The following is an 18,180-nucleotide window of genomic DNA, read 5'->3' on the forward strand; positions in this document are numbered from 1 at the left end:
ATAACCAAATATAACAAATGTTTGCTACTTCCCAGATTTCCAGTATATGAGTTTTATTATTCTTATTGCCTGCAGTGATCTCCCACTTCTCTCCTCTCCTGGATTACCCACTTTCATCTAAATCCTGCTTTCCTTACTTTTCATGCTAAAATACAGTCACTCTAGCTGCTCTCTCCTATCCAAAATTCTAAAACTGAAAGCAATTGTAAAGGCTCATTCCCCCCCCCCCCCCTATAAAAATAACATGTAATAAATACTTACCTGCTCTGTGCAGTGTATTTGCACAGAGCAGCCCAGACCCACCTCTTCTGTGATCAATCCTGGCCCCTCCCTCCTGTTTAGTGCCCCCACATAAAGCAGCTTGCTATGGGGGCACCCAAACTGAGATACAGCTCCCTATGTCCATTCAGGCACGGAGTCCCAACTCAGCACCACCCCCTCTCTCCCCGGATTGGCTAGCTGACTTTGACAGCAGTCGGAAGCCAATGGCGCTGCTGCTGTGTCTCAGCCAATCAGGAAAGAGAATCTCAGCTGAGACATTCGTGGATATCGCTGCACAGAGAGGGACCTCAGGTAAGTATTAAGGGGGCTGCTGCACACAGAAGGCTTTTTACCTTAATGCATAGATGCCGTCTACCCCCAGGGATATAGTCCCAAGGGAGGGGGCGAGCACGCCAACTAAACCCCTGCCAGGACAGTTTGGATGATGGGGACAAGCTTACTGAGGAAAAACAGGAAGTGAGAAATTCAGACAAAGAAAAAAAACATTTAGAAGGGAAATCGAAGGAAATGGTAAGTTAACTAGGGCTGCAACCAACGATTATTTTCAGAATCGATTAGTTAGCCGATTATTGTTTCGATTAATCTGATAATAGCCTTAAATAAATATATATATATTAGCAATTTAATTTTTTTTGGGGCCAATTTGGTGTTGGACAGATTACAAAACACAAATTGACGCAAAAACACATTACATGCTTTTCTGCAGCTTCTCCATTGAAGTATATTGAACCAAAAAAAAAAAAAAATAGTACCGTTTTGCGTTAAAAAGTCAATTCCAAATACGCAGCAGCTGAAAAAAAAATCATGGATGTGAACGTGTCCCATAGGAAAACATGTAAATGAACTGTAGTTTTTTTTTTGCAAAAACCAGAGGTGTGAACCCAGGCCTGAGATGTTTAGTAACATAATGAGGTTAAAAAAACTAAAATAAGTACAAAAAGAGCAAATAATCGCTACTGTAAGGGGTTAATTTTTTTACTGCGGGACAGTGAAAGTAATATTTACAGTAGCAATTAGTTTTTTTGTACTATAAAGGGCCAATTTTAGTTTTTTTAACCCCATTATGTTACTGCCCGATTAATCGATTATGAAAATTGTAATCGATTAATTTCATAATCGATTAGTTGTCGATTAATTGTTTCGGCCCTAAAGTGAACTAACAATGCACTAGCTTAAAGGAATCCATTTAGAAAATAAAAAAACAACCTTTACAACCCCTTTAACCACTTGACCACCGGGCCTATTCTGGCACTTCTCTCCTTCATGTGAAAATCACAATTTTTTTGCTAGAAAATTAATCAGAACCCCCAAACATTATATATTTTTTTTTAGCAGACATCCTAGGGAATAAAATGGCAGTCATTGCAATACTTTTTGTCACACCGTATTTGCGCAGCGGTCTTACAAGCGCACTTTTTTTGGATAAAAATCACTTTTTTGGATTAAAAAATAAGACAATACATTTTGCCCAATTTTTTTATATATTGTGAAAGATAATGTTACGCCGAGTAAAATGATACCCAACATGTCACGCTTAAAAATTGCGCCCGCTCGTGGCATGGCGTCAAACTTTTACCCTTAAAAAATTCTACAGGTTGCATTTTTTGAGTTGCAGAGTAGGTCTAGGGCTAGAATTATTGCTCTCACTCTAACGATCGCGGCGATACCTCACTTGTGTGGTTTGAATACCGTTTTCATATGGGGGCGCTACTCGCGTATGCGTTTGCTTCTGCGCGCGAGCTCGTCGGGATGGGGCGCTTTAAAAAAAAAATTTTTTGGTTTTCTTATTTATTTTTATTTAGTTTTATAATTTTTTACACTGAAATAAAAAAAAAAAAATTGATCACTTTTATTCCTATTACAAGGAATGTAAACATCCCTTGTAATAGAAAAAAGCATGACAGGTCCTCTTAAATATGAGATCTGGGGTCAAAAAGACCTCAGATCTCATAATTAGACTTAAATGCAAAAAAAAAAAAAATGTTTCTTTAAGAGGCTGGGCGGGACTGACGTTTTGACGTCACTTCCGCCCAGCAGAGCTATGAGGACGGGTGAAGGAGATTTCTCCTTCAGTCCCGTCCCCGCTCAGCTGCCGGACACATGCGATCCCCTCCGCCGCTACCGACGGCTCCGGTAAGCGGCGGAGGGCGCGGGAGAGCAGCGGGAGGGGGGGGGCCCCTCTCCCGCCACCGATAACGGCGATCTCGCGGCGAATCCGCCGCGGAGACCGCCGTTATCGTGCACACCACCGCCCCCTGAAAAGATGAATATCTCGGTTGTGGCAGCAGCTGCTGCCGTTATCGAGATATTCAACTTTAAAAACAGGACGTCTTTTTGACATGGGGCGGTGGTCAAGAGGTTAAAGGAACACTAAAGGCAAACTTTTTTTTTTTTTTTTAAAACAACCATGTTATACTTACCTCCACTGTGCAGCTCGTTTTGCACAGAGTGTCCCCTAACCCTGTCTTCTGGGGTCCCTCGGCGGCTGTCTCGGCTCCTCCTCGCAAAAGCTTTCCACCTTCATGCAAGCGAGCATGGTGGAAAGCTTTGGCGAGCGCGCTCCCGTGATACAGCGGCGGGCATAGCCGCCGACTGCATCACTCGGCGCCGCCCCCCGGCGCGCCGCGTCATCCGCTGTGATTGCGGGAAAGGGCTGCGCTGTTTTCAATCCGTCCAGCCTAGCCAATCATCGGCCAGGCTGGGAACCGAAGAGGGTCACGTGGACGCGCACTGGACTTTCGAGGGGTCAGGTAAGTAAAACGGGGGTTCGCATTAAGGTGAAAAAACATTTACCTTTACAACCCCTTTAACCTTCAGCTTAAATATCATTTGTTTTGTAAATTTGTTTATAGGTCATTCTATGAACTTTTTGATCACCCTTCATTATCAGACTGAAGAAAAGATGCAAAAAAAAAAAAAAACACACGCTCCTTTTTATGCCCTGCACAAAAATAAACACTGCGTACACTGAATCTACAACCAACAAGTAAAGTGCGATAAATATAACAAATTAGCGGATATAAATCTGTTATCAGAAACTATAAATCATTTTCCCCTGGAAAATATATGAGAATCATGGCTTAAGGCATTTATTTTGCATAATAATGATACTGGATAATGATGTGTATAGTATAGCAGCTCCGCTGTACAAATATTGCTCGTACGCAGAAACGTCTTACTAAAATGCTGTAGGCTTTCCAAAGCAGACAGTACTGGGATTAGAACAAAAGAATGGAGGTAATATTTCATCGGATGATAAATATTCTGTTATGCAATGCTCTCAGTCTCGGATTATGTATTATCTTTAAACATGCTGTGCGTGTGATCACTAATCATCTTAAATGAATCTTGTCACGTCTACAAATCTTTTTCATTAAAATAAGCCAACTAAAAAACAAAAAGGATGAAAAATAATAAAAAAAAACGTAATGTTCCAAACTCAACATAATTTAGGCCCCATGCACGTTACAAAAACGCCAGTAGCTTTAGCTGTAAAATGCTGCATTAAAAACGCAAGTTTTGCCACAAAAGCTTTTACTGAAAAACTTTCAAAACATAGTAGTTCTGTTTTTTTACCCCCCAGGTGACAACAGCCCTGCCAAAAATCACTGATAAAAGTCTGTGTGTCATTGGACACATAGGATAACATGATGGGAAGTTTACTGACTGCAGAAAAAAAAAACAGCAGCTGTAAAAAACGTCCAGTGTCCGTGAGGCCTTTACTAACATGATGGGAAGAAAAACAGGGCAGTGTCAATTCCATTTCATAACACCCCAAAGGGTAAAATATCCTATCTGCTAAGGTGACCATGTAGTGGCTTTACCAGGTGGAGCAGGGAAACAAGGAGCTTACTATACTATAACCAAGCACTGTCATATGATTAGTGGGGTCCAACATTTAAAGGGTCACTAAAGGAAAAATTATTTTTCCTTTAAAATAACAAACATGTTATACTTACCTCCACTGTGCAGTTCGTTTTGCACAGAGCGGCCCTGATCCACGTCTTCTGGGGTCCCTTGGCGGCTGTCTCTATCCCCCCCGCAATTACTCGCCACAGTCATGCGAGAGCTCGCATGGTGGTCAGTAATTGCGTGCGCGCTCCCGTGATACAGCGAGCGGCCATAGCAGCTCACTGTATCACTCGGCCCCGCCCCTCGGCGCGTCACTGGATGTGATTGACAGCAGCGCTGGGGGGGGGGGGGGGGGGGGTCGCAACACCAGATGTTTTTTCACCTTAAAGCATAGAATGCATTAAGGTGAACATTTTTTTTTAATTTAAAACTCCTTTAAGGCAAGGACACATCTGTTATGCACAGTGGTTGTGGTGTTCTTTGCACTGCATGAAGCAAGTATTACAGGGCACGATGAAGATCGTTTTTACTTTTTAATACAAAAGACTGTTTTAATCTCTATGAACTCAGACACAATTTAGAAGTTATATACAGTGTAAATTAATTAATTAGGAATGTATTCACTCTGTTTGCATGGTCTATGTATAGACATTTACATGCGTGAAGGCGATTGCTGTTTGAAGCCCTTATGCACATTTTAGTATTGATTTTATCCTAGAGTGACACATGTGCATTGTAGTATTTGCAAAAGTCCCAGGATAATAAATGGTAGGTTTTTACATTTTTTTATGTCTCACAATATTTGTGCAGTGGTTTACCAAATGTAGATTTTCGGGAAGAAAAAAAAAATGCACACTAAAATTTATTTTACCGAGTAGAATATCCAATTTTGTGGTAAAATAAAAAAAAGATTATGCTACGCTGCGCAAATAGATACCCAACATGTCACACTTTAAAATTGCACATGCCTGTGGAATGGCAACAATCTACGGTAGATTAAAGCAGCGTTCCACCCAAAAGTGGAAGCTCCGCTTAGCTGCTTCCTCCCCCCCTCCGGTGGCACATTTGACACCCTTTGGGGGGTGAGAGGATACCTGTCAAACACAGGAACCCAATCCCACCTTCACGTAAGGGCACCGCGGCGACCCATGTCTCCAGACCTAAATCCTATTGAGCATCTGTGGGGCATCCTCAAATGGAAAGTGGAGGAGCGCAAGGTCTCTAACATCCACCAGAGTGGAAGAGGACTCCAGTAGCAACCTGTGAAGCTCTGGTGAACTCCATGCCCAAGAGGATTAAGAAATATAGAGAAATATAATGGTGGCCACACAAAATATTGACCCTTTGGTACCAATTTGGACATTTTCACTTAAGGGTGTACTAACTTTTATTGCCAGCTGTTTAGACATTAATGGCTGTGTGTTGTTAGGGGACAGCAAATTTACACCGTTATACAAGCTGTACACTCACTACTTTACATTGTAGCAAAGTGTCATTTCTTCAGTGTTGTCACATGAAAAGATATAATAAAATATTTACAAAAATGTGAGGGGTGTACTCACTTTTATGAGATTCTGTATATACAAGTACAGTGGACAGGAAGTGGTTAAGGGGAAATTCTGATCTAAAGGGGGTGGGGGAAGGTAGGACACCAAAAAGTGGAGAAACAAAAAGCCAAATCTGACACATTCCATGCAAAACAAAAAATGGACTGCACAAAATTATTGGCACCCTCAATTTAATATTTGTAGCAAATCAAATAACTGAAATCAAATCGCTTCCTGTAACCATCAATGAGTTTCTTACGTGCCGCTACTGGAATTTGACCACTCTTTCGCCAACTGCTCCTGTTCTCTCAGATTGGAAGGGTTCCTTTTCCCAACTGCTGCTTTGAGATCTTTCCAAAGGTGCGTAACAGGATTAAAGATCTGGATTCATTGCTGGTTAGTTCGGTACGCTCCAGCGCTTTGTCGTAAACCATTTTTGGGTGCTTTTTGACGTGTGCTTTGCCCCATGGTCTTGCCGTTAGACCCATGACTTTTGACGGAGGCCCAACTTTCTGACACTGGGCCCTACTTTGCACCACAGAATTCTTTGGTAGTCTTTGCATTTCTTAATGCCATGCACATGGTCAAGACAACCAGTGCCTGAAAACATCAGTGAACCTCCACCATGTTTTACTGTAGGGACTGTATTCCTTTCTTTAAATAGCCAATTCTCTTTTTCAGAAAACAGTATAATAATGGACGTTACCGAAAAGCTGTAATTTTGTTTAGTCTGTGCACAGCACATTCTCCCAAAAGAATTTTGGCTTCCTCAAGTAAGTTTTGGCAAATCTCTTTGATAATTTTTTCCTTTTGTCCATGTCGAGGGACATTAGCTACAGTGCTATGGGCTGTAAACTTCTTGACAACGTTACGCACAATGGACATAGGAACACCAAGATCTCTGGAGATGGACTTGTAACCTTGAGATAGCCTATGCTTTTCCACAATTTCTGTTCTCAAATCCTCAGACAATTCTTTCCTGATCGTTCTCTTCTCCATGCGGCACACAGACGCATAACAGAAAGGTTGAGTCAATTTTTACCATTTTAACTGGTTGCCAGTGTGTTTTTTCCCCGAAAAATTGCATTTGAAAGACTGCTGTACAAATACAGCGGTCTGTGGAAACCACTTCGCCATGCACGGCAGTATGCAACTAAGGAAAAACACACCACTCATCCCTGTGTCCGAGGGACCCTGGAACTATCTGCAGCGGCTTGGGAACCATATCCAGTGTCCAGCATTGGAACCCATGATCGATCCGTGTGTGGAATATCAAAAGGATTCTTCCAAGGGCAGGTTCGTCCAGCTGTGAGCTCAATATTACCATCGATCCAGTAAGCAGCCATTCACTTATCGTTAAATGGATAGCATTGTATGACATCTATCAGCGTACCAGTAATGCTCTGTTTGATAGGACAACATCTTCTTAGCAACAATCTCCATTATTGGCATTTTGTTTTTGCTTTTGTCTTTGGACATTAATCACTATATATACAATTTTTTTTTTCTTTTCACCCCTTTTTTGGACTATCACCATATCATGTTCATAGCATTGTGATAATTCACTCATGCACATATATCATTTATTTGTATTTTTCTGGTATTTTTAGACATTTGTTAGATCAGTCACTTATATTTATTCAACATTTATTCACACCTCAAATTTTCCACTCGCCTACTCGCATTTTGCGAGTGAAAAATGAGGTCTGGCGAGGAGCTGGGCTGCCTGGGAGGGGGGGGGGGGGCGAGCACCGATGGTGAACGGGGTGAATCGCGAGCCATTCTCCCAGTGATCACCCCGATGGCATAGAGGAAGCGAAGAGCCGTGGGATCGCAGAGCGGTATAGCAAGCTGTTACAACTTACATTGAAATTTCCTCCGCTCTGCTCGCTCCCACAGCCCCGCCTCCGCCTGACCCTGCGCCTATGATAAACACCACATCTCGGCATTGGACCCGCATTCTGTCTATTACAGGCGCGGGGTCAGGAGGAGGCAGGGCAGTGGGAGCGAGCAGAGTGGAAAAAATTTCAATGTAAGTTGAAACAGCGTGCAATACCCCATGTACTATGGTGGATAGTTATCCTGTATACTGGTGGTCTGTTTCCTTGTATACTGCCAGTCAGTTCTGTTGTATACTAGTGGTCACTCCCCTTATTTAATAGTGGTCAGTTCTCCTGTATACTGGTGAGCAGTCCTGCTGTATACTGGTGGTTAGTCCCCCGTTTACTGGTAGTCAGTCCCCCTTGTACGATGGTGGTTAGTGAATTGGGGCTCCCACTTTCTCTGGTGACAATCTTTTTCAGCTGTTGGTTGACTGGTAGCCAGCTTCTCCCCATATCTCCTCATGGTAACTCTACAAGCAAGCTCCTCTGCTTCTTCGTGGTTTTCACCCATAACTGCAGCTCAGCTCAGGTAATATCAATCTAAAGGTGTTACAGCCCTGAGACAGCCTGTGCACCCAAAACTAAAAAAAGGCTATCTGGACCTGCGGCTCTGAGCCTTTGTATCATTGCGCAGTCCTTGCCCACTTACATTGCTTTGCAAGCTTACATCGATCCAGGGTAAATTGATGCAATTTTGCAAAATAGTGTGTGTGGTCCAGGCAGATGCATTCATGGAACTGCTGGAGGAATTCTTTTTTTTTTTACAATAGTTTTTATTAAGGTTTTTGCATGTTTACAACCATCCACACACAAAAGTGGCTCCGTTGCAAATCGGCACAGAAGCCCTGTGTGTCTTTTAGTCCGTTTCAGCATGAACTAGGACCTGGAACGGTGAACCAGGATGCACAGAACTAGGGATGAGCTCCGGCATGTTCGCACACCCCACGTGCAGAGTCCGCCAGGAAGTCTGCACGGCGCTGTGCTAATCACAGGCAGGGAGACATTGTCCCGATGCTCTGTTGCAGAGATCTGGAAATGTCTCCCTGCCTGTGGTTAGCGCAGCGCCGTGCAGACTTCCTGGCAGACTCTGCACATGGACTGTGCGAACATGCCGGAGCTCATCCCTACACAGAACCCCTGCTGGGAGCCACATCGCCATTAGGTGTGAACCCAGCTTAAAGCTTTGGCAATAAAACCTGGAAGCTTATTGGTTTCTATGCAAAGCTGCACCAGACTTTGAACTCTCCAGGTTTAGTAAATCTCCCCAAATGTATGGTCAGTTTTAGGCTTTACATACACTTTAAAGCGAATGGTTCAACATAGTTATAGGCGACTAGCATTTTCTGCATTTGTTTTTCTTATAACAAATTTACTACATTCACATTCGGAACATAATACATTTGGAAGTAAGAAATGCTGCAAGAAAAAAAAGATCTGTGCCTACAATCACAAGGTATGCATTTATTAGAACAGTATGATTTCTAGCCAGCTATTTGTAAGTGTTCAGCTCCTCCAGACAGTCAGATAGGAACATGATCTGAATTACTACGCATTATCTATCTGAAGGCTTACTATGCATACCAAATACACAGCAAACTACCGTTATCTTCTTTCCTAGGGCAGCATTCACCAAGTGATCAATGCACTAAGAAGTTTCAGATCATGTGCAGAATAAAATCATGACAAACCGCCAGTAATGCAGTAGAATAAAATGATGCAAGCCTAGGGAATAGAAGATTGATAGAAGTTGGATATATATCACAGGAAACATGACAGAAAATAAAACCACAGAAATTACTCTCAAAATGCTGCTGCATGGAAGGGGAGGAGGGGATTCAATCCTAATTTTAGCCTAAATTCAGTGGTGGCTGGTGCTAAATTTATATTGGTGGGGGGCGCAAACAAAGGGCTCTTTCACACGGAGCGCCCGTTCAGGTCGGCCTGCCAGGTTTTTAGGCGGACCTGAACGGGCACTCAGTGCTCCTCTATGGAGCCGCGGATGTCAGCGGTGACATGCCCACTGACATTCGACCCGCCAAAGTGTGACAGAGAAAAAAACTACTTTTCCATCCGTCTGGCGGATCGGATGAACACGGACAGACGGTCCGTGTTCATCCGAGCCCCCCATAGAGGAGAGCGGAGATGACAGGGTGGTCCCTGCACAGTGTGCGGGGACCACCCTGTCACCCGCTGGCTCAGCGGGGATCAACGGAGCGATCCCTGCTGAGCAAGCGGAGGTTTACGGGGTGGATCATTACTGATCCGGCCCGTGTGAAAGGGGCCAAACTGAAAAAAAGAGAAAAAACAACATCAAGCGCAACGGCTGTGACCATCAATTGCTGCCAGTGTGCCCATCAGTTTTTTTTAAAGGTGAACTTGTCCTTTATTCTCCAAAAAGTAATCCATACACATCCACTACTTAAAGAGATCATAAAGGCAGAAGATTTTTTTTTATCTTAATGCATTCTATGTATTAAGCTAAAAAGCCTTCTGTGTGCAGCAGCCCCCCTAACACTAAGCTAAGGTCCCTCTCTCTGTGCAGCAATGTTGAGTGTCTCAGCCGTCCAAGAGTCTCCCTCCTGATTGGCTGAGACACAGCAGCAGTACAATTGGCTGCTGCTGTCAAAGTCAGCAAGCCAATCAGGGGATAGGGAGGGGGCTCCGTGTCTGAATGGACACGGGGAGCTGTGACTCTGCTTGGGTGCCCCCATAGTAAGCTGCCTGCTGTGGGGACACTGAACAGGAGGGAAAGGCCAGGATCCCAGAAGAGGGATCCTGGCTGCTCTGTGCAAATCAACTGCAACAGAGCAGGTAAGTATAACATATTTATTATTTTTATAGGAAAAATAAGAGACTTTACATTACAATCACTTTAAAGAACCTCACCCAAACCTAATCTCATCTTGACCTGCCCCCCCCCCCTCTCCTTTCTTCCAACTGAATAAAAAGTTTCTTTATTCATATTGTTAAAGATTTATCGCACTGCAAAGCAGCACTTCTCCCCTGGGCAAGAACGACCTCTGCTGCCCCACCCCCTCCCAGATTCTGTGCATGTGTGCTGCAGAGCGTCCGTTAATGAAAACCCTGAAGCACATCTGCGCACGTGTATCTTACTCCCACACATGCAGAAAGATGGGTATTACAGGAGTCCAAAATTTGCTACCTTTTACATGGGTGGGAAATATTCTGCACATGCGCAAACATGGCAAAGGGCTCTTTCAGGACCCGATAGCTGGGCAGAGCTCTTTGGATTATATCTGTGCATTCGCCATAATGACTGCACTGGAGGGGTGGAAGGAGCCACCCAAACTGGGCTAAGATTGGCCCTGTAAATTTATTTGAATAATTGTTTCTTAGGCCCCTTTCACATTGGAGCGGGAGCCACGGTGGCGGTATAGCGCCGCAAAGAATAGCGGCGCTATACCGCGGGAATCGGCCGATAGCGGTGCGGTATTAACCCCCGCTAGCGGCCAATAAAGGGTTAATACCGCCCGCAATGCGCCTCTACAGAGGCGCATTGCCGCGGTTTCCAATTGTTTTAAATGGGAAGGAGTGGTATACATGCCGCTCCTCTCACCGCTCCAAAGATGCTGCTAACAGGAGATTTTTTTCTCTCCCGCCAGTGCATTGCCTCAGTGTGAAAGCCCTCTGGCTATTTTTAGCGCTGTACCGCCTGAAAATCTCCTCAGTGTGAAAGGGGTCTTACTGTGTTTCTGTCTCCTAGTAACATCCTCCATAAGCTCAGAAACCCCTTTTTTCCCTCTCTTATTTCCATTTGATTGCAACAAGCACTGCAAGTTAGTAGCGCTCATGTGAACTGCTCTATGCACATTAGAAATCCCATAGTCTATAGTCAATGCAGAGAACAAAAATTATAAATATACTGTGCTCCTCCAATGTGTAGTATCTATAGTGGCTCCCCGCACAACAAAAGGAAAAATTGTGGATAATGTGAAAATAAAGTGCAGCGCCTGAAAGTGTAAAGCACTCTCCATATACTGGGAAATGCTATAAACGTGAGGACAAGTGTTGTCCAATCATACAAACATGTGTGATTATGAAACTGGTAATAATGTGTAGTCCACAATGGTAACTAGTGCTAGTGACCATAAAATACAATTTAGTGTATATGAATAATGTCCATCCGAATACATTGAAGGCGTCAGAGTCTATGCAAGAGATGGAGCCTTTTTCTTTCCAATGTCATTGTGTCTGGAATCCCATTCAGAGATATTACCAATCATCAGAGTAAGAAAAGGTTGAATACCCTTACTGGCTGTGATGGACCCAGAAACACCATACGGTGGTGGGTCAAATGCGCATAGTCAGCCCAATCCTCTGGGGTACATCTTGCATAGACTCTGATGCCTTCACTGTATTCGGATGGACATTATTCATATACACTAAATTGTATTTTATGGTCACTAGCACTAGTTACCATTGTGGACTACACATTATTACCAGTTTCATAATCACACATGTTGTTTGTATGATTGGACAACACTTGTCCTCACGTTTATAGCATTTCCCAGTATATGGAGAGTGCTTTACACTTTCAGGCGCTGCACTTTATTTTCACAATGCTGAGAACAAGCAAGAGAGGGTGGTAACATTGCTACATACAGTGGGACAATGAAGACATTTGGAAGAGGCAAAAGAAAGTGTTTTCTTGAGTTAAAGCGGTAGCAAATGCCGATATTTATCTTGTATCTACAGGTAAGCCTATACAAAAGGCTTACCTGTAGGTACGGTAAACATTTTCTAAAAATGCATCATATTTACATGTGTAGCAGGTGGTACTTCATCGGCATATGAGCACTGCGCTCTCAATGGATCACATGCCATCCACAGAGATCTGTGCTGCGGCTGTGACATCGTTTTAGGCAAGTCGATCATAATATATATATATATATATAAACACGCCACCCACAGAGCGCGCATACGCCAGTGACCTAACCGGTGCTACTAAAGTAAATATATCCTAACGGTGCACATTTATGGTGTGATATTTACTGTACCTATAGGTTTGTCTTATTATAGGCTTACCTGTAGGTATGAATTCAAATAAAAGCCTTTACTACCACTTTAACCACTTCCATACCAGGCACTTACGCACCTTCCCGCCCAAGCCAATTTTCAGCTTTCAGCACTGTCGCACTTTGAATGGCAATTGCGCGGTCATGCTACACTGTACCCAAACAAAATTGGCGTCCTTTTTTCCCCACAAATAGAGCTTTTTTTGGTGGTATTTGATCACCTCTGCAGGTTTTTTTTTTTGTGCAACAACTAAAAAAGACTGAAAATTTGGGGGGAAAAACGTTTTTATTTTTTTCTGTAATTTTTTTTGTAAATAAGTAAGTTTTCTCTTTCAATTACGGGCACTGATATGGCGGCACTGATGGGCACAGATGAGATGGCACTGATGGACATCGATGAGGTAGTACTGACGGGCACAGATGAGGTGGCACTGATTGGCGGCGCTGGTATGCGGCACTCATGGGCGGCACTCATCGACACTGTGGGGCGGCACTGATGGGCACTCATGGGCGGCACTGATCGACACTGTGGGGCGGCACTGATTTACTTATGTTGCCAGTCAGTGCCCATTTGTGGGCACTGATTGGCATCTTTTTTTTTGTCCATGTGGCGATCCGAGGGGGGGCTGCGCTGATAAACAATCAGCACGAACCCCCCCTGTCAGGAGAGCCGCCGATCGGCTCTCCTCTACTCGCGTCTGTCAGACCCGAGTGAGGAAGAGCCATCAACGGCTCTTCCTGTTTACATCGTGATCAGCCGTGATTGGACACGGCTGATCACGTGGTAAAGAGTCTCCGTGAGAGACTCTTTACCGAGATCGGTGTTGCGGGGTGTCAGACTGACACCCTGCAACAACGATCGCCGCGATGTGCGCCCTGAGGACGTCATAAGACGTCCAGTCAGGATTCTACAACCACTTTGCCGACGTCAATATGTCATCGGCGGGCGGCAAGTGGTTAATAGAGTCAACCGAGCTGTGACAGACACTCAATCAAAAGTGCCTGACCTTTGCACCCCCCCACTCCATTCATAAAAGTTGTAGCTTCTATGAATGAAAAGCACACTATGAATGGAAGACAGGTAGATGAATGAAAGGTCTTCCTCTTCCATTTATAGATCAGAATGTTGTGCAAAGTAGGCAGTAGAAGTTCACAACTTTATAGAACACATACAAAGGCCTCCTAATGACAAGCAGCACAGAGGAGTTCCTGTGACTGAAGTCTAGTGCAGGTGACATCTTCCCTTTCGTTGTGCGTGCTGCATTTATTTCCATAGCACAAATGGCCTGATGGAACAAACTCAGGACACAAAGGCTAGGCAGAGCCTGTAGACGCATTAACGCTAGTGCCATAATGGTGGCGCCCAGGGGTTGGATGAGCCACTGAAATACATCACAAGATATAATTTGCTGCTCAGTTATTGCAGTATTCAGGAGAAGTGACCGCACAAACTCTGCTGCCAGGGAGACACAAACTTAGGTTTAGACATAAACTTACAAGGATAGTGTCCCATCTTAGCTCCCTGATATTCTTTTCTTTCTCAGCAATGGCAGCCTGTGAACTCCAAGTGGCTGTAAAGGCTAAAGCCTGATACACACAGGCCGAATATCGGCATCCGAACAGTGCTGCCAGTCTCCCTGTCAGAACACAGGAGAGCACAGCAGAGAGATCACTGTACTAGCATTGTATCGTTATTACAGTAATTTCCTCACAAGTTCCCCTATTTCAGTCCTCTGGGTTGAATAAAAAAAACTTTAAGTGTTTACCAGGCCTAAAGGTTTTTCTTTTTTTAACCCTAATGCATTGTCTGCATTAACCACTTCAGCCCCGGACCATTTTGCTGGTCAATGACCGGGCCACTTTTTGTGATTCGGCACTGCGTCGCTTTAACTGACAATTGCGCGGTCGTGCGACGTGGCTCCCAAACAAAATTGGCGTCCTTTCTTTCCCCACAAATAGAGTTTCCTTTGGTGGCAATTGCTGCAATATTTTATGTCACACTGTATTTTTGCCCAGCGGTCTTTCAAATGCAATTTTTTGAGAAAAAAAATACACTTCAACTAATTTAAAATAAAAACGAAACAGCAAAGTTAGACAAATTTTTGTGGTTTTAATGTGATAGATGAGGGCCCGCCGCGAGAATCTTGATCTATCTTCTAAGCAAAAAAATTGCGATTATCATTTTAGCCAGAATCGTGCAGCTCTACCAGATGGCATTCTGTGCGCTTTTTTTCTGCACTAAAAATGCATGCAGTGTTTTCCATGTATTCCAATATCTCTAGTAGGGATGAGCTCCGGCGTGTTCGCACAGTCCACGTGTGGAGCCCGCCAGGAAGTCGGCACTATGCTGCGCTAATCACAGGCAGCGAGACATTTCCCGATCTCTGCAGCCACGCATCGGGACAATGTCTCCCTGCCTGCGATTAGCGCATCGCCATGCAGACTTCCTGGCGGGCTCTGCACGTGGACTGTGCGAACACGCCGGAGCTCATCCCTTGTCTCTAGTTCACAACAGTGCAGTCAGTTTCCAGCACAGACCTGTACTAGAACCTAGAAAACTGTATCAAAAACACACTGGAACTGGGTGTGGTGTGAACTGTAAGCAAAAACTGATCCGGAGTGCATTTTTGTGGTGTGAACTGGCCCTGAAAATGCATGCACAGTATTTTCCATGCATTCCAATGGCTCTAGTTCACACCACTGCAGTCAGTTCCAGTTAGTTTCTGATGCAGCAACTGGCCAGAAACTGACATGGTGGGGTGTGAACAAGAGCCATTGGAATACATGGAAAACACTGTGCATTAGAGCTGCATGATTCTGGCCAAAATGAGAATCACGATTTTTTGGCTTAGAAGATAGATCACGATTCTCGCGGCGCAACATCATCTTTCACATTAAAACCCAAAATATTGGGCTAACTTTTCTGGGTTTTTTTATTACATTTTTTCATTGAAGTGTATTTTTCCCCAAAAAATTGCATTTGAATTTTGAAAGACCACTGGGCAAATACAGTGCAACATAAAATATTGCAGCAATTGCCATTTTAATCCCTAGGGTCTCTGCTAAAAAATATAATATATATATATATATATATATATATATATATATATATATATATATATATATACACACACATATACACACACATATACATACATACACACAATGTTTGGGTGTTCCAAGTAATTTTCTAGCCAAAATAATTTTTATTGCAAGTTAAAAGTGGTGTTCCAGGCATTTTTCATGTTTATTAAAAGTCAGCAGCTACAAAAAGTGTAGCTGCTGGCTTTTAATAAACATACACTTACCTGTTCCACGTTCCAGCGATGCGCCCGCCAGAGCTCCGGTCCTCTCTCACCCTCTCCGGCCGGCGTCCTCATTGCTACTGTGGGCACCCGACCGTGACAGCTTTCGGCTTCATGGCTGGGCACTCACTGCGCATGCGCTGCGCTTTCTAATTGGACAGGCGATCGCCTGGGACCTGTCACGTGTCCCAGGCGATGCCAACAGGGAGGGGCCGTCAAAAGGCGATATGACGTATCGCCTTAGTGGCCCCTTCGGAGGAAGGAGGCAGGATGTCCCACTCCTCCTGAAGCCCCCATGGCATTTAAGGGGGCGAGGAGTGGATTTTCCACTTTTGGGTGGAACTCCGCTTTAAGAAACAAGTGTCAGAAAAAGATTTGGACTTTAAGTGGTTAAACTTCCTGCATTTAGGGCCAGTTGACACTGCTGCAAATTCTATTGCGAATTTGATCCGTTGCGAATGCTCAAATTCGCAAGTCATTTTACCAACATAGTTTTCCATGAGTGCTGTTCACATCAATGCGTTGCGAATCTAAGCTGCATCAAAAAAGGGTCCTGTGCGATGCAAATTCTGCTCTATAGACTGGCATTCCCTGAAATTGCAGCCGTGAATCGTGGCAAAAATCACAGTAAAATCACGTGATTTTGAAGTCGCAGTAGTGTTAGCCGGCCCTTACACACAGAAGTTTGATCCAAGAAGGAAGTTAGTTACAATGATTCATGTTGTTACAAACTTGGCAGACTGCCCGATTTTTTCTTTACACACACACAAGTTTATCCCCTTGATCTAAACTTGGCAGACTGCCCAGATTTTTTCTTTTGACAGCTGAGTGAGCAGAAAAGTCTCTCCGCTTGTTATATGAAAGAATCAGCAAACTCTGCATTGGAGATCTTTAGGGGGGTTGAATCAAGATCACGATTTTTTAACAATTAATTGTGCAGCTCTACTGTGCATGCATTTTTAGTAGTGAAAAAAACGCACAGAACTGCATCTGGTGTGAGCTGACCCTCCACCGGTGACTTATAGCGGGACTGCGATATTGCAGCGGACATTCTGACACTTGGGGGTAACCAATGACACTAATACAGAGATCAGTGCTAAAAATATGCACCGTCACTGTACTAATGACACTAGCTGGGAAGGGGTTACCATCAATGGCGATCAAAGGGTTAAATGTGTGCCTAGGCGGTGTCTGTGTGTACTATGTGTGATGCTTTTACTAAGGAAAGTGATCGATTTTATTACCTGCTTTGCAGGAACACAGAAATCCACCCCTTCCCACGTCAGGACGAAGCTGCACATCCATTTGCCGGAAACCGCGGATTGGCTTCTGCTCTGACAAATCACAGCAGAAGCGCCAAACCCACTATCCAGAATCACTTACATATACACTGTAGGTGATTCCGCACAGGGCGGCCACCCTGTAGCAGAAGAGGAATCAGGCAGGTTCTTTACTGCACAAGGAACATGCTAGGTCTCCTCTGCAATACAACACACTGACCTGCCTGCTGACAGTCTTCCTTTGAATGTACACTGAGCTGTGCTGATCCTGAGTGCAGAGATGGCTGACCCTGCCAGCCAATGAACACAGACGTATCCCAGCACCAGGCACACCGATGAATGACAGGTAAGTATTGCTGACTTGAATTCTTTATGCTCTGGAAATGAAAGCTAGAAGCTGACTGGTTGCCATGCTCGGCTGCTCCAGTTCTGATACCTTCCTATTTGGAAATGATTATTTACCATTCATACAATCCACGAACCTCACCTAATGCACATCGTGTGTGTGTTTACCTCCGTCACACAACACACGTGGGAAGTGGTATCCCCCCTCCCATCCATCCATCTGGACATGTCACCTCATTTATTACACACGTCCCCACACACACAGGGGCATGATAGCAGTGCTGACACACACCCAGACACAGCGCTCTGCCACTCACCTCCACTACGCCCCATTCCCGCTGAGACATCCTGGCCAAGCACTACAGGATCAACGAGAGGAAGCTGCACCGCCGTAGCAACACAAACCACACCGGATGTGACGTTCCCGAACCGGAAATGGGGAAAAAAAACAATAGAGTTGGCCATAGCGGCTTCTCCACAGCGACCTCGATGGTTTGGAGGCGAATGTGCATGTGCGACACGCTGTATGCTAGGGACTTGTGTTTTTGGAGAGGAGCCGCAGTCACTGGTGTTCAGATATAAGAGATCAGCCAAAAGAAATACATGTGCTATAAAAATATGGCGTCTGCTTGTGAAAATAGTTTCCTGTC

The 18,180-nt window shown here is 44.2% G+C and overlaps 1 protein-coding gene across 1 annotated transcript in view; it reads right to left on the reverse strand.

Annotated features, from left to right (window-relative positions):
* Positions 1-17,969, reverse strand: part of PLRG1 (pleiotropic regulator 1) — a 68,394-nt gene extending 50,425 nt beyond the window's left edge. The window contains exon 1 of the mRNA XM_040331991.1: positions 17,848-17,969. Within this exon, the coding sequence (XP_040187925.1) occupies positions 17,848-17,877 (30 nt within the window). The 5' untranslated portion in view covers positions 17,878-17,969. The remainder of the gene's footprint in view (positions 1-17,847) is intronic.
* Positions 17,970-18,180: the final 211 nt, after the last annotated feature.

Source organism: Rana temporaria, chromosome 1 (genome assembly GCF_905171775.1).
Source record: "Rana temporaria chromosome 1, aRanTem1.1, whole genome shotgun sequence".
Taxonomy (NCBI): domain Eukaryota; kingdom Metazoa; phylum Chordata; class Amphibia; order Anura; family Ranidae; genus Rana; species Rana temporaria.